At 39.3% G+C, this 22,294-nt stretch overlaps 2 protein-coding genes across 4 annotated transcripts; one reads left to right on the top strand and one right to left on the bottom strand.

Annotated features, from left to right (window-relative positions):
* The first annotated feature begins 1,653 nt into the window (after window positions 1-1,653).
* Window positions 1,654-12,465, top strand: gucy2f (guanylate cyclase 2F, retinal). Of its 2 annotated transcripts, none has more exons than XM_055226006.1 (19): window positions 1,654-1,830; window positions 1,993-2,772; window positions 3,569-3,870; window positions 4,359-4,710; window positions 4,815-4,899; window positions 5,264-5,360; window positions 5,449-5,574; window positions 5,656-5,736; window positions 5,880-6,056; window positions 6,675-6,831; window positions 6,958-7,107; window positions 7,270-7,418; window positions 8,284-8,447; window positions 8,758-8,950; window positions 9,289-9,463; window positions 9,962-10,060; window positions 10,146-10,240; window positions 10,315-10,400; window positions 11,328-12,465. In XM_055226006.1, the coding sequence occupies exons 2-19, from the start codon at window positions 2,034-2,036 to the stop codon at window positions 11,407-11,409; spliced, it is 3,309 nt and encodes a 1,102-aa protein (XP_055081981.1). In that variant the 5' UTR covers window positions 1,654-1,830; window positions 1,993-2,033; the 3' UTR covers window positions 11,410-12,465. The 2 variants fall into 2 exon arrangements, with proteins under 2 accessions (XP_055081981.1, XP_055081982.1); XM_055226007.1 differs by lacking the exon at window positions 11,328-12,465 and adding an exon at window positions 10,538-10,616.
* A 1,252-nt stretch (window positions 12,466-13,717) lies between these two features.
* serpinh1b (serpin peptidase inhibitor, clade H (heat shock protein 47), member 1b) lies at window positions 13,718-17,134 on the bottom strand. 2 transcript variants are annotated; one of them, XM_033977392.2, is made up of 7 exons: window positions 17,006-17,134; window positions 15,845-15,994; window positions 15,573-15,765; window positions 15,201-15,471; window positions 15,021-15,119; window positions 14,522-14,754; window positions 13,718-14,305 (listed from the first exon to the last, which is right to left on the bottom strand). In XM_033977392.2, exons 2-7 carry the CDS (start codon window positions 15,961-15,963, stop codon window positions 14,003-14,005), a joined length of 1,218 nt encoding a protein of 405 aa, XP_033833283.1. In that variant the 5' UTR covers window positions 15,964-15,994; window positions 17,006-17,134; the 3' UTR covers window positions 13,718-14,002. The 2 variants fall into 2 exon arrangements, with proteins under 2 accessions (XP_033833283.1, XP_055082090.1); XM_055226115.1 differs by lacking the exon at window positions 17,006-17,134 and adding an exon at window positions 16,547-16,860.
* Window positions 17,135-22,294: the final 5,160 nt, after the last annotated feature.

Genomic DNA, 22,294 nt, shown 5'->3' with positions numbered 1-22,294 from the left:
CGACTCAATGCAAACTCTACGCTGATTCATCATTTGCCGCTCTATTCCTGGAGGAGGACAGTGGTTTCAAGGTGTTACTTTAAGAGGCTCAACAGCTTATGTAGGATATGGGTCAACAAAGGTTCAGACACTCTACGCACACATAAAATATTCATTTATTCATAATTTATATTGTTTTATTTGACCACTAATCGCAATTAATCTTTCAATTTTCAATAATTTCAGAACAATGATGTGTCATACATTACAAAACAGACATTCAAGGAGAAAGAAAGCCAGACAGAAGAAGTGACACGTGACAGGTGAACTTGCATGTCTGTCTCTCCCTCCTCCTTCCCACTCTACCCTGATTTACTCTTTTTATTTTAGTATAATCATATTTTTGTTTTCATTTTCTTGTTATTTCCAAAATGAACCACTCGACATGGCGCTCACTCCACGCTTCAATGCTGTGGCAACTCTTATGTTGTGGCTGCTCGGCTGTTTGTGTCTTTTCAGAAAAAGCAGAAATGACTGACGCAGGAAAACCATAGTTGAACCCAAGGGACCTCAAAGGAGAGCCCTTCGTTATCTTTAATTATTCCCTCTCCGCTGGGGTTCAAATTAAATTAATCTTCTAGACCTGCACTGCTAACATGCTGCAGCAATTAAAGCAGGTGACTGAACAATGTGGCAGTGTCTTTACGGCAAAACAAGTGACCTTAACTACACCTGGAAATCTCAGTGTTCAAATTTGAAAACTTTCCTCTTGATATAAATACTTCACTCACTGTTAAAGCTGCCACAGGAAAATAACTTTACCAACAGCATTTGTCCAGCTAATATTACAATCTTAGCCTTTATTACATTTTAATTTTGATTCAGGGGCTTTCTCCTTATTTATTTACAATTATCAGTGTCAACATCAATGTTTCTGCAGTTATATAATGAATTAATAACATATTTGCGCTATTACAAGTTTTAATCATTCCTCTAACCCAGTGTTTTTGACCCAGGCGTTTGTGAATTACTTATATAAAATGGCCTTAGTGCATTTTAAGCGTTTTTTTTTGATAATTTTGGACATCAGTATCATAAAAACTAAATATATTTGTTATCGTTTGCCGTTTACTAGTTGAATTTATAATGACTAAACAGTTCTGCTACAAAAAAAAGGCTGGAAAACACTGCTCTGACCAATGTGTATATCATGCATTCATTCATAAAACATTTTGCATATGGGATTTTATTCTCGTTTAAGTCTTGTTTTACAGTTTTCCAAGTAGCTATTGCACATCTTTCTCGTACGTCTAATAGCTTGTGATTTTTCCAATAAACATGAATTGATTGAAGGGTCGTGGCCTCAGCAGCCTCTGTAGCCTTCAGAATAACAAAGGTTTTAGAGTAGACTAAGGCCTGTTGTCAATCCTCTTATTTTGTGCCGCAGTGAAAATGGATTAGCACCTACGTTTTGGCCCCGGGTCACTTTGTAAGGATTTGCCTGACTGGGCCTCGAGCAGACACTTTCACCTTTATTTAAATTTCCCGTCTCAAATCTTGACTTTTTCTTGTGTCGTTGAAGTCTCTTGCATGTTCGCTAACTCCTGGGTGATTCTTCAGATATGGTGCGCTGCGTGAGGGGCCCACAGGACGCTGCACAGAGGAGGTGACTAAGTAGCTCTCCAGGGTGCTGAAAACGCAACCGAGGCAGCTGTCAGGGCTTCACCTGTCACTCCCCTCCAGGCCAAAACTAAAGAACAATGGCCTTTCAAGATGAGCAAGAAAATATGTCAAGGTGATGTGGATCCAGAGGGGGAAACGTGCAAAACTGGACTGATATGACATGAAATGGTAAGTGCGTTTTTTTGTGTTTTTATGCAGATTATTTTCCTCTATTTTCCATCCATTCATTTTCTTCCGCTTATCCGGAGCCAGGTCGCAGGGGCAGCAGTCTAAGTAAGTTCCTCTATTTTAACTTTTCATTTTCTTGTCAAACTCTATTGACCTCAGCAGTGAACAAAATGTTTCACTAGCTTTAACAAACTGGAAGTACAATGCAACAAATTCCTCCAAACTTCAAATGGCCACTATGGGAGTCCAGCCAGCCACGTGTGCCAGTCGTTAAAACAAGAAACGTTTTCCCGAATTTGCCGGTTTATAACTTCTCACTATGGATTCTACTTGGAGTGTTGACTTTCCCGTGTTGCGTGCACTGTTTAATTTTCAAAGTTGGAGTTTTAGGACCTTGGAACTGCGATCCAATTTATTACAAGACGTATCCTACTGCCGCAGCCAGACTGGCGGTGAGCAGGATCAACAGAGATCCCAATCTAGACCTGGGCCTAACAATGGATTTTATCATTCTACAAGAACCATGTGAAACTTCCAAAGCCCTCACTGCGTTTATTTACTACGAGGAACGAGCTGATGCATTCGTAGGCCCCACAACCCCCGGATATTGCACAGCCGCGTCGCTTTTATCCAAAAACTGGGGAAAAGCCCTGTTCTCCTATGGATGCATAAACTACGAACTGGACAGAGCGACTGGATACCCAACTTTTTCCAGGACAGTGCCTGCACCCAGCGACGTGTTGTTCACCGTGTTCAAACACTTCAGATGGGCTACAATCGCTGTGGTTTCATCGAAGGAGAACCTCTGGATCGAATCTGCTGGAAGAGTGGCCACGGCTTTGAGGAACAGAGGGCTCCCTGTGAGTGTGGTGGCCTCTGTGGGCAATGAGACAGACATGGAAAGTACATTTAACCAGATCGAGGCAGCGCCAGACGTCAGAGGTGAGTGTGGATTTAAACATAAAGCAAACATTTAGCTACTTGTTGTATAGTTATGTATTGTAAGTGTGGCCATGTTCTAAAATGTAGATGCAAATTACAAAAAAAACATCATATTTAATCACTATTACATCACAAGTTTATATTAAGTGTTACGTAGATGTCTTTATTGTAACAGATTTTTTATGAACTATACTTGACTGCTTTTGTAGCCCACGTTTGGGAATGTCATTTTCCCCATTCTGAGCTTTATCAGACAGGACAGATTAAGTGTGAAACAGGTGTGAGGAGTGGGAAAGACCAAATTATCACTGTGAGACGAGCACAGAGCCGTGTTTAGACCTGTGTGCTGCAGCCTGGATCACTACACTATTGTACAGTATCTACAATTACGTATTTCAAAGTAATTTAGAGATTTTCAATTGCAGTTTGCTTGGTCCACATTTTAGATTTTGTTGAATACTTCATAAGTGATGCATCATATCAGAAAACAGTGTCTTAAAGTTGTGCTATGGAACGTTTCTGATGCAAAGTTAAGCACTTTTTTGTCTCCACTGCAATGTTAGTGCTTTTCCTGGCATTAAACATGTCATCTCCATGGTTACAGGTCAGATCTGTGTCGAGGTGACCCCGTTCACAGTAAAAAATGCTTTCCAAGGTGTTTTTGATCAATAAAAATGACTAAAATTGAGTAAATTCATGGTCAGTTTAATCCAATAACGTGGAACAACCCAAGAAACCACAGTGCACCTTTAAGCTTGTACAGTTCTGCTTTATGTTTTCCCTGTTTGTGTCACAGTAATCGTCATGTGCATGCACTCGGTGTTGATTGGAGGCGAGCAGCAGGCCGTTTTTCTTCTAGCTGCTCAGGAGAGAGGCCTGACGTCTGGAAAGTACGTGTTTGTTCCTTACGACACACTCCACTACAGCGTGCCCTACAAAAACGTCACGCACTTTGCCTTGAAAAACAACAGTCGACTGAGAGAAGCCTACGACGCCGTGCTCACCGTTACCATGGCGTCCGACCCCCTGTCTTTCTATGAGGCGTTCAATGCTGCAAAAATGTCCCAGGAAGTGACATTAACGGTGACGCCAGAGCAGGTAGAGACTGTTTTTTCAAAATCCACTATGTCTCCTCTACGTCTAGTTTTTTTATTGTTTTAACACTGATTGAACTGATAAGAACTAAACTAAACACATTCTTCTTCTACCCCATGTGTGCATCAAATTTACTGGTTTTATGCTTTATGTAACTCTTCAAAATTGAACATTAAACTGATTCATACATTTGTTCTTGAATATACACAGTCCATACAACACAGTACTTGACAAAAGCAGCAATAATTAAAAAAAAGTTATGTTTATTTAACATTCTACCCACAGAGAGAATCTTTTTAGCAGTTGTAATATTTCCTTTTCTTCCGTGCATGGATAAATACTTCTTCTTTATATAAAAACTTGCCTCGCTGTTTTGTATATCAATTTAGTTTTAATCTTTATAGTGAAAGGAATAATGCTAGAAGCTGCACATTGTTTATCTTTCTATGTGCTGTTTTTGTCTGCATTTTAAAATACATGTACTGCTTCAGGTAAACCCTCTGTTTGGCACCATCTATAACAGCCTCTACCTTCTGGCTGAGGCCGTCCACAGCACCAGGAAAGCCGGCATGACACTGTCGGGCTCCAATCTGGTTTATTTCACCAGAAACATTGTCTTCAACGGATTTAACCAACAATATGTAGTTGACAAGGCCGGAGAAGTCAAAACCAACTACATCGTACTGGACACTGACAAAGGCTACACTCTGTACCAAACCTACCTGGTGGATCTAAAAACATCTAAGCTGCAGTTTGCTGGAAAGTCCATATTTTTCCCTGGAGGAGGACCACCTCCGTCTGACTCAATCTGCTGGTTTGACCCGACCATTCCTTGCACTGGAGGTAAAGTTGTAGCATGTGTACTAGATATGTTTAAAATTAATACTTTTAAATTAAAAAGTTTATTGATAATTTAAATGTAGCATATTGGTGTTTTTTTTTCATAGGTTTGGAGGTGACATACATCATCATTGTCTTTGTTGTGACCTTTGCACTGGGTCTTGCAGCTCTTGGAATAAGTTTCTACATAAGGTATTTTTTGATATATCTCACTATGGATTTTGGCCGTAGGGCTTCACTGTACAAGATCAGAGTCAGAAATAAGTTTATTACCTTTGAAAGTGAACAAATTGAACTAACCTGCTTGCTTTGGCGACATCCTGCTCCTGTTATTGTGAAAATATAGGCCCGCCACTAGAGTTTTGTGTATTGCAATTTTTTCATTTTTACTGAACTTCACACTGATAAAATGTATAATTAAAGATGTAAAATTATCAATTAAAATCAAATTTTTACAAAACTATATTCCAATATTGTCACATATTTATTTAATTTTGTGTTTTTAATGCACAGTTTTGTGAGTCTTTGAAAACCTTAAACATGTTTAAATCCACAGGAGGAGGCTTCAGCAAATGCAGCTGATTAAAGGACCAAATCGGATTCTTTTGACACTGGAAGATCTGACTTTTATCAACCCGCAGCTGAGCAGAAAGGTCAGTAGTGTCACTTTTCAACACGTTTTAACATAAAAACACCACAAATGCTTTACAAAATCTCAGTAGTATTTGTTACGTCCTGCAGAAAATCACTTTGGAAGATCTGAGTGAGTCTAAAAGTGCGATAGAAGAGAAGTCGCAGGATCGATCCCACTCTGTGAACAGCATGCAGACGGCCACTCACGAGAACACCAACGTCGCCATTTATGAGGTAGGTTTGGACGAAACGTGATTCAAATCCGCTCTCATTCAGTCCACTTTCATTTCATATAAAAACACATTTGTCTTTCAGGGTGACTGGGTGTGGCTTAAGAAATTTGAGGATGGACAGTTTAAAGAAGTGAAGCAGAATACCACCAAGATTTTCACAAAGGTATAAACTAAACATATGCAATTGTTTAGCCTTTTCTTCGATGTTTAATACAAAATAATCCAGTTACTTTTCCTGATTTTATAGCATTTTGGATCCGTAACACGTTTAGCTGCTCTGATAATATTTTTCCTTTATATTCCCAGATGAAGGACCTCCGAAACGAGAACGTGAACCCGTTCTTGGGCTTCTTCCAGGACACCTCCATGTTTGCCGTGGTGACGGAGCATTGTTCCCGGGGCAGTCTGCAGGACCTGCTCAGGAACGAGGACGTGAAGCTGGACTGGATGTTCAAGTCGTCTCTCGTGCTGGACCTCATCAAAGTATGAAAAACGAAGATTTCTGATGATTCATTTTTCTCATTAAAGCGAATAAATAGATATGTAAATTAATGCTTTCAACTACAGTGCCACTTAATGTGTAAAAAAGTCAAATTATTCTTCTAAAAAGTCTGAAATAAGATCCAAACAACATGATTTTATGACCACAGAATTTGCTATAGACTTATAAAATGCAAAAAAAACACAAAAAACAAGCTGATCATTGACAATTTGAAATTATTTGATTAAAATTTCAACTAACTCCACAGCTTTAATCGGTGCCATTGTGTTCTTCAGTGGCTCTCAGTCATTTTCCACATAATGTCATGTTATTACGGTACTTAAATGTTACAGTAAGTAAGACAAAATACTACTAATACTTGAACTACACTATGGTCTTAAAATGTGATTATAAAAACTAGCTACCAATAACACTAACCTGCATATTTATTTTAATATTAGATCAATTTTATCCTCATGTTCAGTGTCAAATTTACATCCCCTGTTTCTCCACCTGACCGACTCTTTCTCCTGCAGCCCACCTCGCCCACGTCCAAAACCAAAACACACACATCTGACACTCTTGTGCTTCATTAACAACAACATTTGCGTTGATTCCAGGGGATGAAATACCTTCACCACAGAGACTTTCCTCACGGGAGGCTGAAATCTCGTAACTGTGTGGTCGACGGTCGCTTCGTCCTCAAAATCACAGACTATGGTTTTAACGAGTTACTGGAGTCGCAGAAAGCCCCTTATGAAGAACCACCACCTGAGGGTAACATCGATTTTTCTGTATTATTCTGTATTATTACCCAACTGTACGGAGAAACTGTATTATCCTGTTTATTCTGCACTATCATCTGATTTAAACAAGCTTATTTTACTTGATTTCTCCACCCAGAGTTGTTTTGGACCGCTCCAGAGTTCCTGAGAGACCTTCCGAGTTCCCGCAGAGGCACATATAAAGGAGACGTGTACAGTTTTGCAATTATCCTCCAGGAAGTGGTGGTGCGAGGGCCTCCGTACTGCATGCTCGGACTGCCTCCTCAAGGTTATATCAGATATATTTACACAGAATCTACACAGTTGATCATTTCTCATTGTTAATTCAGTGTAGTACAAGTTCTACAACTGATTAAACGGGACCAATCAATGTGTCAATAACTAAATACTAAAGTTTCTATCTCAGTTTATGAGTCTTTTCTGCTTTCAGAGATCATCCGTAAAGTGAGGAAGCCCCCTCCGATGTGCCGTCCCACTGTGGCTCCTGATCAGGCGCCTCTGGAGTGTATCCAGCTCATGAAACAGTGTTGGAGCGAACTGCCCGAGCGAAGGCCGAACTTTGACGAGATCTTTGACAGGGTAAGTTTGGGTTTCTGTGACAGTAACAGTAGTAGAATAAACAATATAAATGGTATCACTACTCACACAAAAACACTGAAGTTCTATTACTACCACTGCTGCTGCCACTATGGTATTTTACTAGAACCAGTATTACTCTTATCCCGTTTCTATCTGTTAAAGTATGTGTTTTAGAAAGTGTTTTAGGTCTAATTTGGGAAGTGTCGTAACAACTGACAGGGGGAGCAAAGGTACAGAACTCGGGGAACAGTTTATCAATGTTTATTTACAGTGTGAAATGTGCAAATGAAGGTAGATTGATCAAGAAATAGAGAGCGGGGTTGTTTGCACGACAAGGTGAGCTGGGTCCAGAGTCAGAGACAGAGTCCAGGGAGCGGGATCACTGTGGATACATGGACAATCTGGCGCCGAGTGTCAGGTCCCTGGCTCCCTTTGTCCTCCTCAGGTGCAGCTTGATTAGTGATTAGTTGCAGGTGTGCGTGAGAGGAGCCCGAATCTCCGCCCAGCTCCAGGCTCTGACAAAGAAGGGAGGGGAAAACAGCACAAAAACATGAGGCAGACTGGCATCTTGACAGGGGGAATATTTATGTGTGTGTAAAATAAAAGACATTTGATTTGGTCTTAATACGAAAAATAAGATCAAATTGAAAACTGTGATTGATTAATTTGAGGGTCTTTTTTACTCTATTGCCAGGTCCTACTCCTACTACTATTATACACTTTTACTGCCAACAAAAATCTGTAAAAAATCACTACAACTACTTCAACACTAACTAAAAAAAATGACCGTACACTGCACCTACTAATGGAACAGCTACTACCACTATTTTTACAATATATTTGAGTGTCACTTTTCTTTGTCCAGTTCAAGATCATCAACAAAGGCAAGAAGACCAACATCATTGACTCGATGCTGCGGATGTTAGAACAGTACAGCTCAAACCTGGAGGACCTGATCAGGGAGCGCACGGAGGAGCTGGAGGTGGAGAAGCAGAGAACAGAGAAACTACTGTCAGAAATGCTCCCACCGTGAGTCACTGATATTAAAGATGACGTAAAGTCTTTTTGCATCCACGATATATTTGAATTTTGATGGAAGAATGTTAGATTGAGGGCAGAATAACAACAAAATATCACCTGGCCAGTGTCATGTGACTGATTGTCTCGATTTTAAACACGTGGCAAGGACATTTAATGAGAAAATATTGTCACTTAAAGTCCTTTCAGTTGACAACAAAGTGTGTGCGTGTTGTTCTGTGTTTGAACAATATCAGCACTTTTTTATAACGTGGATTCGAGGCGACGCTACATGTTGTACTTTGCTGTTGTTTCTTTGCAGTTCAGTAGCAGAGGCCCTGAAAACCGGTGCCACAGTGGAGCCAGAGTACTTTGACCAGGTGACCATTTACTTCAGTGACATCGTGGGCTTTACCACCATCTCCTCCCTCAGTGACCCCATCGAGGTGGTGGACCTCCTGAATGACCTCTACACTCTGTTTGACGCTGTGCTTTCCAACCATGATGTCTATAAGGTACACTGTTACTTTTATGGTACACTATTACTTATGTTATTTTAGACAAACAAGACTGACAGTGGGTTATTTACGTGGCCAGTAAAATCAGATAACTATAATAATCATTTACGGTAATTAAATCGAACTGGGTGTGTGTTTACATGCACAAAAGAAATCTGATCATCAAAAACACCTGGTGACCTGTGTCACCAGGTGTGAACCACTGTTAGCACATATCACCAAAACATTCAGTGCATGGCAAAAAAACTGATCTTCTATTGTCAACTCTTGGAATTTGATTTATATTTCACACACAAGCCTTGACAAATGTAGTTATCAGTCCTGTATTTGTGCAGGTGGAGACCATAGGCGATGCTTACATGGTGGCGTCCGGTTTACCGAAGAGAAACGGAAACAAACACGCCGCAGAGGTCGCCAACATGTCCCTGAACATCCTCAGCTCCGTGGGGACTTTCAGGATGCGCCACATGCCCGACATCCCGGTCCGGATCCGCATCGGGATCCACTCAGGTCAGCTTCCGGGATTTCAAACAACCGTAGTCTCTGTTATTTAAAGGTGTGCCATGTAACTTTTCTGGTAGAGGGTTTGTGTCCATAGAAATGTTTATTTTGCGTTGCCTTGTAATTGAGTAAATCTTGCGTTTATTCAATTACAGGTGTTTTATTATTAAAAAATGGCTGAAAAACATCCATTCTTACTGTGAGTGGGCTCACCTTTCTATATATCAAACCACTCATCTCCATGGAAAAAGACTTTAATGTCATACTGTGGAACCTTCCATGGAGACAAGCAGGTGACAAACCCTCTCCCAGAAAGTTAAATAGTGCACCTTTAATGAACACTGTTTGAATCTGGGTTTAGTTGTCTGGGAGTACCTCAGAATATATATATATATATATATATAGTCATCAAACATCAAATTCATTTTAATTAGCTGTATTCCAAAATTACATTAAAATTACATTAATTCAAAAAACAAATAAACATTGCTGTATTTGTTGGTGCAGGACCATGTGTTGCTGGAGTGGTCGGTCTCACGATGCCTCGGTATTGCCTTTTTGGAGACACAGTCAACACTGCCTCAAGAATGGAATCCACGGGACTGCGTGAGTTTTAACATGAAACACTATTTTCCTTTTTCTCTTTTTCACTGTTGACTTTTTGAATAATTATTTTTTCTACTTTTTGCAGCTTATAGAATCCATGTAAATCTTACCACTGTAAAAATCCTGCGTTCTCTGAATGAGGGATACAAAATCGACGTCAGGGGCAAGACTGAGCTGAAGGTTTGTTCCTGATAAACACTTTTCTCAAGTCTAGAAGCCGCCCTCTAATTCACATGTGTTTTAATCTTTTCCAGGGTAAAGGGATTGAAGAGACGTACTGGCTCGTAGGAAAGACAGGATTTACAAAACCATTGCCGAGACCTCCAGACATCAGACCAGGGTACGCACTCGCTCAAGTCCTCATTACATTACAAAAGTTTTGAAAAGCTGTAATTTACTTAAGCATCAGCGTCGTTACTTTTCACAACTCACACACAAACTCTTTTGACCTACAAACTGAATCATGCACTGCTCCAGAGAGGACAATCATGGATTGAACCCTGAGGAAATAGATAATTACAAGAGAAAGAAAGCTGAGCAAAAAAGGCTGAAATGAGGAGGTAGTGTTGCATGTTGTGTGTGTTGTGTGTGTCCTGTGTGGTGTATCTGCTGTGTTGTGTGTGTCCTGTGTGGTGTATGTGCTGTGTTGTGTGTGTCCTGTGTGGTGTATGTGTTGTGTTGTGTGTGTTGTATGTGGTGTATGTGTTGTGTGTGTTGTGCGTCCTGTGTGGTGTATGTGCTGTGTTGTGTGTGTTGTGTGTGTCCTGTGTGGTGTATGTGCTGTGTTGTGTGTGTCGTGTGTGTCCTGTGTGGTGTATGTGTTGTGTCCTGTGTGGTGTATGTGTTGTGTTGTGTGTGTTGTGTGTGGTGTATGTGTTGTGTTGTGTGTGGTGTATGTGTTGTGTGTGGTGTATGTGTTGTGTTGTGTGTGGTGTATGTGTTGTGTTGTGTGTGTTGTGTGTGGTGTATGTGTTGTGTTGTGTGTGTTGTGTGTGGTGTATGTGTTGTGTTGTGTGTGGTGTATGTGTTGTGTTGTGTGTGTTGTGTGTGGTGTATGTGTTGTGTTGTGTTGTGCTCTGAAGTTTCATTTTTTTTGTCTGCGGTTTGTAAATCGTATTGTTTTGTGATCAGCCCGTGTCATTAATCTTTTGATCTTATCAGTGTACTCTGTGCACATTTCCTTATTTTGTGACAAATGTGATGTGTAGTTGTTTGTATTTATCATGTATCTACAGAACTGTCTAATATAAACAACTGTCTTCACCAGGGACAACTGGCAGGAGATGGTGACAGAGGAAATCAAGACTCTATTTCGAAAGGCAAATCGGTCAGTGGACAAAAAGACTTGAATGAGGAGACCTGAGGACGGACACTGCAGCTCTCTCTGAGGCTTATGCAGACGGATTTAAAAGGATTGTCCATCGTCAGGCTAATCTTCCTGCAGCCAGCGCAGCAGAACAAGATGGTGCTAATGTAATGAGAGTGGATGCATTACCCAGCGCTACAGACGGGCAGTGGTCCCATGCACTCTGCACTCACTGACCACTGGGTGGTCACCTACAACTAACATGAACTTTACCAACTTCAATCAGACTGCCTATTTTATTCTCTAGATATTTACAGTTTTGCTTCGACAAAGGGCCATTCGCCTCATAAATCACATGAGGCCAGTAGATGTTAGTAGATGTTCGCTCTCCAGAGTTGGAGCTGTTGGCTGCTAAACTACTACGACACTTTATGACATTTTGATTCTTTAGAAATTTAAATGACAAAAACACTAAATGTCAGCAAAAATCAAGCCCCTGTAATGGTGAGACTAGCATTTTGAATTTATCTGAGTAAAGAGAGCTGTAGAAACGTGCTCACTGCTCCAATGATTTATTACAAACTCACACATTTATGTCATATTTGATCTATATTTTGTGAAGTGTTTTCGGTCACAGCGTATGACTCAGTTAGTTTTTACAGATGCATAATGTAAAGATGCAGTGTTAAAATGCTCAGCAGGCTTTTGCTTAACTTTGACCAAGATAAACTCTTTAAAAGGATTAAAGGAACTCTATTCTTTTAATTTTTTGCAGTTCATTGATTCTTCATGGAATTCTTTAACAATAAGTGTTAACTTTTAACTTCTTAATTTTTTTAATCTTTAATTGATGTAAACAGTATATATTGTTTTACAACTCTGTGAGCACTGACTTATATTTTCAACTTATTTGAACAAATAATTCAAATACTTTGTATAAGATTCGCAATTTTATTTATTAATTTTGGCCCATTTTCTAAATGAAAAATATTATGACAATGGTCAAAGCTTTGTGAGCAGATACTAACTGTATTATTTATTTTGTATGTTAAACCTGTCTTGTGCAATGCAAAACTATTCATAAATCTAAATGACAGATAATTATTGACATTTTTTATAAAACATCATTATTCATGCATGTCTGTGTAATCCCAGTCGTCCGGGTTTGATCCAACATTCAAATCTGTCGCTGGACAAAAAGTTGACAGATTTGGATTTTTCTTTTACTATTATTCATCCGTCTTCACTTTTATCTCGTTTCATTTGGCCAGAAGAGGGCGCTGTGGACTTGATCAGACTAGAACAATGGTTTTGTTCAGATCAAACTAAACTTGTGTTTCAGAGCTTAGCCTTAAACTATGCGTTACTTGACATAAATGAGTGCTACTTGATATTATGTAGGTTATGTTGAGGTTTTATTACTTTATTTCTTTCAACATTTGTGTATTTAAACACTGCGTTTCCTGGTCACCATGAGATCCTTGTCCTCCAGGTTCTGTCCTCTTTTAACTCCTCTATTATCTTTTTATTTAAACTGTGTAAATGTGTCTCGTGGACTCGACCATGTAATCCGATGCTTTATGGTTTGTGTGGTTATCTTATAGTTGAACGGCAGGAGTAAAAGCCTTGTGTGTTTTGTCTAATCTCCACATACCAGACCAGGAATGCACAGACTCCACTCGGACGGAAAGATCGTTGTCATTTGTATTTAAGGTTCACCATAGAGTTTTTTGCCATTGCTGCGTTTCCCTGAGACGTTTGCCTTCCCTTTTGGCCCTTGTAGAGTCATCACAGTCAATCATAGTATTATTCTGCTACTTTTGTGCAGAGATTAACATATTTATTGCGTATTATTTTTGCCATACTCGCTGCAACCAACATTTATACTGTACACAGGCTTGGGACCAGCAAAAAGGAATAATTGTGTAACCCCCTGTATATTTTTCTACTTTATACACTTTGGCAGAAATCATTTAGTTGCCTTTATGTGGTAGGATTATTAAAATGCTGATAGTAATGTTCTTTGTCACATTTTCCAGATTTGAGACCAGCACAACGACACTAACCTCTGATCTTTGGTACAATTCAATCTCTTACACATTTGTATTTTTCATTTTTTTTATTGAAAAATTCACAAAACGATCACAATTTATTTCAACAGCGTCTTTGTGGAACATACCGTCAGCAACAAAAATGACACGATATGGCAATGAGTGGACACATAAATATAAAAAGCACCAGACATGTGCCACCTTTCCAATGCGAACAAAGGAACAATTCAGTGCAACCGGTGGCCAAAGACGTCTGAAGACAATGGAGTGACTGTAACAGAAGCTTGTGCAAAAATCCTCTTTTTCTTTAAACGTTAAAGATAATGCAAGAAAAACGCACCTGAATTGGACACCACTGGACCATTGATTGCAAAACAGTATGTCATAGGAAGAGGCCATACTTAATATAAGCATTTTCAGCTCAGCCTTTTCTTAATGGACCTCTTGATCAGATGTATGTGTAAAGCGATGCTGTCAGTTCCACAGTTTTGCCTATCGGAAGGTGAGGTAACAGTAAAACCACAAACATAAAACAACGTCCTGTCATAGTTTCATTAGAAAAAGCTACCCAAAAACATCCAGACACTATAACTCATCACGCATCTTGTCCCCCTTTGGTCTAACGACTCGTCCGATGTACAAGATTGAGTTGGTCTTGTTGTCTTTGATGAGGAAAATGAAGGGGTGATCTGCGTAGAAAAGTTTGGGATTTCTCAGCTTCTCGTTGCCAAAGATGCTCGGGTCAAACGGGTTTCCGCCAACGTCAAACTCGAATGCAGAAGCGTGGAAGACATTGGAGAGGTACAAGTCCTTCTTTCCGGAGATGTTGGACAGATCTGCTTTGGTTTTGTCGACAGCCTCGGTCAGACCCAGATCGGCGAGATGTTTCTGTGGAAATAATCGAGAGTTTAGATTCAATATATTTCATTTTCATTTGATCATTTATTTATAACATTGCAGACATTATAGATCACTTGACTGCCTTTTAGTTATAGCTTTTTACTTCTAAAAACTTAACAATGTCAGTAGGTTTTAGGCCCTTGTTGACAAATACTAGTAAGATAGATGAAGTTCAGATATGGGAACACATTAGTTTATATTTACCTGCAGGTTGTGGCTGACTTCCAGAGAAATCTTGGGCAGGGAGATGGCCACAGCCTTGTTCTCCATCTTACTGAGCCAAGTGTCCACCTGTTTCCTCGTCAGCAGCTTCTCGAGTCGCTCCAGAGGCTCCAGGTGATAGGGCATAATGTAGATCATCGACGTCTGCTTCTGTCCCAGAGGCATGTTCAGGACATACAGTTTGTTCTCAGTGTCCTCATAGAAGTCGTACAGGCCTGGAGGAAGCAGGATCAGATGAGTTAATGTCGTAGCATAACATTAAGTACATATTTATGGGTTTCAAGATGATGGAAAATGTTGTTGCGATAGTGATTGACCATTAAAACTAAATATTATAACCACTAAATGAGAAAAGTCCTGCATTCTGTCTCTCTAAACCAAATGAAACTGAGGATTTAACTGGGAAAATATAAACCATATAGTAACTAAAACAATAAGGCCGCACAGCTCTAGATGTAGATTGTAAATTTAAAGCTCTTACCAGTGCGGTGCATCATGGGAACTGACACTGTGAATGAACGAGTGACCAGGAAACCACGGTTGTCCACCATCTTCTCATGGAACTTCTCATGCCAATGGGCTGAAGGGAAAATAAAAATGAAGTTCAACTCCAACTTGTAATAATAATAATAATATGTATCACTATATCTAATCTTCTCACGTTTGAAGAACATGGCGTTGACAATCATCGCTCCATCTGCGTTCTGCACGTCTTTGGTGATCTCAGGCAGCTTCCCGTCTGTGGACTTTGCTCCCCACTCGTTGATGGAGTTCAGGGTGCTCCTCTTGTCTCTGAAGTTGATCTTTGTGTGGTCATAGTTGTAGTGTTTCTTGCTGCTTTTCACAAAGTCGTCAGCGAAGGACACAGAGCTGGGGCCATACAGACGGTTGTTGATCTTCCAGGTGGTGTTACGGGTCTTGGGATCACTCACCTGCACAGACAATGTAAAATAAGTGTCATCAGTCCCTTAGGTAAAGCATGTTTTTATTAAATTATATACAGTACATCTAATTTACTGAGAGCACCCCATACCTCAGAGAGCAGCTCTGACAGACCCGCGTGCAGGTGCTCATCCTTCAGCTTGTCTGCGCTCAGAACAGTTTTGACCTGAGACGCAGTAGATGCTTTTCCTCCCAGAGCCACCAGACCCAGAGAAGAAGCAACAACCACAGGAGAGATCAGGATGTTTTCCACTCCCTTCTCCTTTGCCATGTTGTGGTACAGGCTGTAATGAGAAGTTTACATGTTAAGACTTTCTTAACCATCATAACCATGTTTAGTGATAATACTGTGACTTTTCTGACCTGAAGGCCAGGTTGGCGCTGTTATCAGCCAGCGTGGTAGCGTGGCTGCTCAGTTTCTTGTCCTCTGCGGAGGACACCAGGCCCAGGAGGCACAGAGCTACAACATTTGTCATCCACATCCTGTCTGTCTCCAACAGCAGCACGAGCAGCCTGGGAAGAACAAAAGGAAATCACAATTATCATCTGTCCACTGAATGCTTTAACTGTGTCACCTAAAATGTGTGGATTTAGTCTGAGATCCCAGTAAATGTAGTTGTTTCTAATTTACTTTACTTAGTACAGAGCCATTCAATGTGAGGGCTGAGGGCAGTGGGGGCTGGGCCTCCTCCTTCAGACATGTCTGTGCCACGTCAGCAGAGGCTGAGGCCTGCACAGCTGGAGCAGTCGACCACTCAGAGTCTGACTCCAGACTGTAACATGAGCCCTCTGTTCTCTGAATGTCTCCATTATGAGATCAGCCATTTCAAGTTATAGTCAGTGTATGTTATAAAGCTCAACTGCAAACCTCGTTAGAGACAAATCCATGCCTGCAGGCTCCATCTAAATCTAATCTTTATTTACACATCACAGCTTCTTTGAGCTACTTGAATAACCACAGTGACATTCCTGAACTTTACACATCACTTCTCCCCATTGAATGGCATGTTATTTGCATCTGTATTCACTGTGTAATTCTGCAGAGCGGCTTTACATCATGGATACCTTGAGTTGTTTTGAAGTCTGTGTTTTTCATTCTGAAAGACAAGAGGTGTATGCAGTAATCTCCAACGAGCAAGAAACAACAGTACTGAGGCTCTGGTGGAGACAGACCCACTACAGGTTAGATTTTATATTTGTAAATCATACTTTTCCATGTTAATCTTTGACACAGTCATTCAGAGTTCATTGAGTGGATGCATTTGGCCAAGGAAACAAAAATCAGACCATATCTAACTACAAGACCAACATGAAACCAACTATGATCCCAGCTCAACTATAAGAAAAGAGTCAACAACTGTATTAGTGTTTTCTGTAATATCCTGCAGTTTGGTTAGAATATAAAGGTCGTGCAGACTTTCCCATCATGCATCAACTCTACAGTCACTACTCGCATTCACATGGTCCATGGAAAAACAAAGAAGTCTATTCATTCTCTGCATTCCTCAGTGAACTCAGTCTTACCTGGCACAGATTAGCAGAGTATCTTCTGTTCTTTTGTCGAGTTGTGTCCTGTAGATGTAGTGTCACAGTCACGCACGGTGGGCCTATATATCCTGCACTGAGAAAGTTCTGGAAGTGGGACTGGTGTATTCAAATAAGTGTGTGTGAGCTCAGGAAGTTGGGAGTTGGGAGTTGGGAGTTAGGACATCCCACTTTTGCAGTTTGGTATGAAGAGACCAGCCTGGAAACTGAACCACCTCAAAAAGCAGAGCACAAAACTGACCCTGAATCAGATTATCATTATTTTTTTCTGTATCTGACTCAATCCTGATAAGCCATTTCATCATATGTCAAATATTAATATCATACTTCATGAAAAATTAAATAGTTGCATAGACATCCTCACAGTTTGTTCTGGTTTAAACTTTAAGTGCACCCAGCTATAACAGCAAGAACATTTAAGATTTGTATTTGCTCAAAGCCAAAACATAACAACAGCTATAATAAACAGTATGTGTATGTTTTATAGGTCTATATCTGATCATAGATTGGTCAAAATGATGTGAAATTTCCAGTAGAACCATCCAGAAATCCTAAATTACTGAGTGCAGTGGTCCCCGCATGTCTGGCCCTGCCCCCGTCTCACTGCCACGTCTCTCCAGCTCAGCAGCTCAGGGTGGTGCAGAGATGGGGGAGCCACAAAAGGCCGGTCTGTCGTAAAAGTAATTGGCTTTAAGGACCTAACCCCCCTGGACCTGTGGCTTCAATCCGATGGTGTTTAGTCGAGTTAAATACAGAAATGTAGTGACTTGTTGAATTAGTCATATGACATTTTTTGTTACTAGAAGAATCAAAACAGTGATGCTCCAAGCGAAATAACAGGAGCATTTTGTCTCAATATCAGTAATTAATAGTGACTGAATATAATAAAATAAATAATCAGACTTGTATTTAGTTTTGCATCCTCTTTTCTTTAACATATATTTACTCTTTACTTAAAACATGCAATATATTTTTCAATGTAACAGGTTCTTTTCATTCAAGAATTACATTAACAGGAGTTCAAAACCAACATAAAACACGACTTAATAAAATATTATGACATTATTATATTCCAGTAATAGCATTTCAATAATAATACTACTTTTCCATCCAATATGATTCATACATTTTGTTTTAAATTTAGCTTTTTTTTCCTTCTAAACCCTCCTTCTCTCACAAACATGTGTCAATTGTCCAGACTTGCCAACTCAGATTATTTATTTTGGTAAAAGTATCATAAAAAGTAAAGTTTAATCTTAGTAAAAGTACAGATATTAGAGCAGAAAAATCCTCAAGTAACAGTAAAAGTATTACCTGAAAAAACTACTTAAGTAAAAGTATTAACGTACCTGTTTAACAATGTACTTAAAGAGTAAAAAGTAAAAGTATTTTGCACAGATTCTGAGGTGTTATAAAGTTTCAAATGTGATGATTTTGATAAAGATTTGTGCTGTTTTTGTTCAACAGAAACATGTATAAAATGTTAAAAACAAATCCTCTAATAAAAATACTTTTACTTTTCAGTCCAGTTCAAAAAAGTAGTGGAGTAGAAAGTACAAACACTTGCTCTCAAATGTACTGCAGATACCTCAAATCTGTACAGTACTTTACTACTTGTACTTTGTTACATTCCACCACTGAAATTCACAAATCTGTTTTTATTTACAGTGTTATTATTTATTTTTAAAAGAAAGAATGCATTTTAAACTCCTGTTAAACACCTTTACTCCTCCAGGGGATGTTGACCGTCAAAAACCCCCAGTAGAAACAGTTTACGCTCAAATTCCACAGCTCCAGGCCACACCAGGGTCACACAAGTCCCTGCAGTGAACCTAATACACATGTCTCCTAATGAAAGAAACTGCAACGTCTTCATAAATATCACCCACACACTGTAAGACTCCCACAAAGAGTTAAAGTGCCACATCTGTGAGGAAGGAAAGGCTTCAGAGATGGTCTAAAGTGGGAGAACAATATGGTGACGTGTGTTTCAGGAAGTCTGCGAGATACATACATGTAGACCTCCATAAAAGTATTTACGTGGTACTTTGGTTTTATTTGCAGTGGAGGAAGCGAAGTATCAAAGCAAAGAACAAGTACAGATGAGATGGAAGCGTTTGGAAATAGACACAATCATCAAATTATCAAATATAATCAATCACTGACATTTAATCAGTTTAATTATTTACTGTATTGTACATTTTTATAAGTACTTTTCAAACTGTACAATATGTTTTTAAATCTCTGCATTTGAAAGTGAGTTTTTAAGATTTTACACCAGCAATGTTTATGGTTTTGCAAAGATTTCAGCCTCTGCTCATACCAAGTCTATAATTTAAGTATCAAAAACCTTCTGATCAAGAAGATTTTGGTTTAATCGCAAATTTCTTCAAGGCACTTTTTTTCCTGACGTAGACTTTTGGTTTGGGCGGAGCTGTTACATAAGCCCGACTCTAGAGCATCTGAGGACATGAGGCAACATCTGGACATCATTGCATCGACCTCAGCTCTGGGGCTCACGGGGAGATGTGACGATTCACTAAATTTAGTCTGGCCAAAGATAATGAATCAAAGTCACTGCTTAAGTCGTCTTCATCTTAAGTTTCATCATTTTCCTTTTTTAAAGTCAGGATTCATGTTTAGTGACCAAATAAGGTGATTATTGTATCTCTGAAACATATATATCCGGTATTTTCCTCGAGGGACTCAGTATGGGAACTTTGAAAGAGCCAGAGTTTATTACATTTCTCTAAAGAACTCCAAGTTCTTCAATTTTTTGTCCCCAGACGAGAACTACAAATATTTACACTATGTGGGCAACTCTTGGGGGTTTCTAATCATCCTATTGTGGTTGTGCAGCTATGAAAAAAATGTCTTTAACAAAGTTTAAGCTTATTATTTTTCTCTTAAAGTCGCACAGTTTATCTCACACATTCTGCTCATTAAAGTCTGAGTGGATGGCTCCATGTGTAATGTAGTTTTGCATCACATATGATTTACTTTTTAGAAGAGTAATGTAGAGAGTAAGCTTTGGCAAGATAAAATATTGAGAAAAAACATCATGTTTTATTTGCCACTTCTCTTTGAAGTTAAACTGCAAACTCAGCAGCTATTATCACTTAAGTAAAGTGGATTTCAAAGGCTCTGATGGAAAAAGGAAAGTGTCAATGATGCAATAACTCAAAAATATTTCAGAAGGTCTGATCTAAACTTTCAGAGTTTGGCATGAAAACAATACTTAGTACTTTTAAACAAGTTTCTCGGAGGCTGTTGAACTGTAGACCAAATGTGTGTGTGTGTGTGTGTGTGTATGTGTGTGTGTGTGTATGTATGTATGTATGTATGTATGTATGTATGTATATATGTATATATATATATATATATATATATATATATATATATATATATATATATATATATATATATATATATATATATATATATATATATAGTATAAAAGTATATATATATATATATCCACGCTCGGGTCTAGGCAGTTTGGTTGTGCAGTCTTTTGCCACATAGACAGAAGTCAGTTGCACTGTGGACATTCATCCACTAGATGGCAATAAACACTCAGAGATAATTACATGAAGCTGAAGTTCAACATAAATTGGGTTTATCTTTCATGTCTGAACATCAAAAGACATTTTACCAGCTCCATTTTACTCACACAAATATATGCATATGTTTTGCTCATTATTTGGGTCACCACTGAAAATCATCTCAAAATGTGCAGTGATTTACATATTTCAAATCTGGTGCAGCTCTCACACCAGATGCCAAAGCTGGTGTAACTCTAGTGCCGTCTGTTCAGGTTTGGAGCAGCCAGTCTGGTCACACTTGTTGAGAATCTTTGTAACTGGATGGTAATTATTAAAATGTATTTTTCAAAACAACTTTACAATACAAGGTTGGATTTGCTTCTCCTAAATGAAAACTGACAAACTCTTTACAGTGAGAACAATACAATTAACAGGACCCCACACTGAAACATTGATCCATCCCTTTAGGCAACATTAGTCACAAAAATCCCTCCATCGTCGCCCGCTGAGCCGACTCAGGGGGGTTGTGTCCGATGCCTGCGGCAGGTGGATGCTGTTTGGCCTTTACGAAAAGGTGAGTTCAAAATGCACCACAGCAGCCCATCCCACTGACTAATGCCAACCTGCAGAGAGACGAGAGGGAAGCCCAGGTCAAGCACTTCAAAAACAGATATGCCACAAACAGGAAGTCCCCAGCTGGAGACGTGGGCAGGAGCAGACGGATCATTAACAATTCTGAGCATAAATGTTTACCAAGTATAAAAGCACATGGGAAAAATAACTGCATGTTTGACACTGAAGCAAAAAGAAACTCCACACTTTGATTTCATTTTGTGTGGTAGATGAAAGAAAATCTATCTTGACTATTGTCTGTGTCCCTCAGTCGTCCAGGTCTGATCCACAGTGGTTTGGATCTGAGGAGGCCCCCATTTCTGTTCAAGGAAGGATTGTCTTTCCTAACAGAAATATCTTCTTTAACTCTCCTGTCAAACCATTTCTTTTCTCTGGCTCAGATCTGAACTTCACTCTCTTTAAAGAAGTGGTTAGTGTCTTTGAGATGGAGATGCACAACAGACTGTGGTCCTGAGCTGCTCTTGTGACAGTGTTGGTTCATTTTCTTATGAAGTGGCTGTTTAGTTTCTCCGATGTAACAATCACTACAGTTTTCACAACACTGAAAGGAATAGGCCACATTACTTTGTTTATGGCTCTGGGTTTTGTGTTGAATGAATATGTTGATTATGACTCAGACACAGTGCGAACTTAGTTTAGCTCAATAGACCTAGACTACAAACAGACACTGTAAACAAAAGCTGTTTACAGTTTCAATGTAGTTAGCTCCTCCCTTCAACGTCCAGCAGTAATCTGACTAAAACTGAAGAAGTGGTTTGGATGAGCAGCCAAACATCTACACTCCAGTTGACAGATTTAACTTTCGGCTTTTATTATCTTGACTATTCTGTGTTGTTTTTGTATTTACACTGATTTTGTATTGTGTCCTACATTGTGTCATGCCAGTGAACATAAATTAACCCCTTTGCTATGATTTTGGTATGTCCATATGAGAAAAAAACATAAACCAAACAATCCTGATCTCACTTTTTTTGTAATTCTCAATGTGCAATAACAAAAGCCTACACCTACCACCAGTAAAACATGTTATATAATCTTTTTATTGACCTTTATTTGTCTTTAAGAGTAAACCAGTCACATTAAGAGAGCT

The sequence above is a fragment of the Periophthalmus magnuspinnatus genome, chromosome 13 (assembly GCF_009829125.3).
Source record: "Periophthalmus magnuspinnatus isolate fPerMag1 chromosome 13, fPerMag1.2.pri, whole genome shotgun sequence".
Taxonomy (NCBI): Eukaryota; Metazoa; Chordata; class Actinopteri; order Gobiiformes; family Gobiidae; genus Periophthalmus; species Periophthalmus magnuspinnatus.
The sequence above is the reverse complement of the archived record's forward strand: the minus strand, read 5'-3'. Positions and strand labels throughout refer to the sequence as shown.

What these genes read in the sequence shown, in the direction of transcription:
- gucy2f (XM_055226006.1), top strand. Translation starts at nt 2,034, where the DNA reads ATGCAACAAATTCCTCCAAACTTCAAATGGCCACTATGGGAGTCCAGC. An exon ending in GGAATAAGTTTCTACATAAG is followed by an intron (nt 4,900 to 5,263) that starts GTATTTTTTGAT and finishes TTAAATCCACAG; the next exon opens with GAGGAGGCTTCAGCAAATGC. An exon ending in ACCCGCAGCTGAGCAGAAAG is followed by an intron (nt 5,361 to 5,448) that starts GTCAGTAGTGTC and finishes TACGTCCTGCAG; the next exon opens with AAAATCACTTTGGAAGATCT.
- serpinh1b (XM_033977392.2), bottom strand. Translation starts at nt 15,963, where the DNA reads ATGTGGATGACAAATGTTGTAGCTCTGTGCCTCCTGGGCCTGGTGTCC. An exon ending in CAACGCCATGTTCTTCAAAC is followed by an intron (nt 15,120 to 15,200) that starts GTGAGAAGATTA and finishes TTTTCCCTTCAG; the next exon opens with CCCATTGGCATGAGAAGTTC. An exon ending in TCCCATGATGCACCGCACTG is followed by an intron (nt 14,755 to 15,020) that starts GTAAGAGCTTTA and finishes TGCTTCCTCCAG; the next exon opens with GCCTGTACGACTTCTATGAG.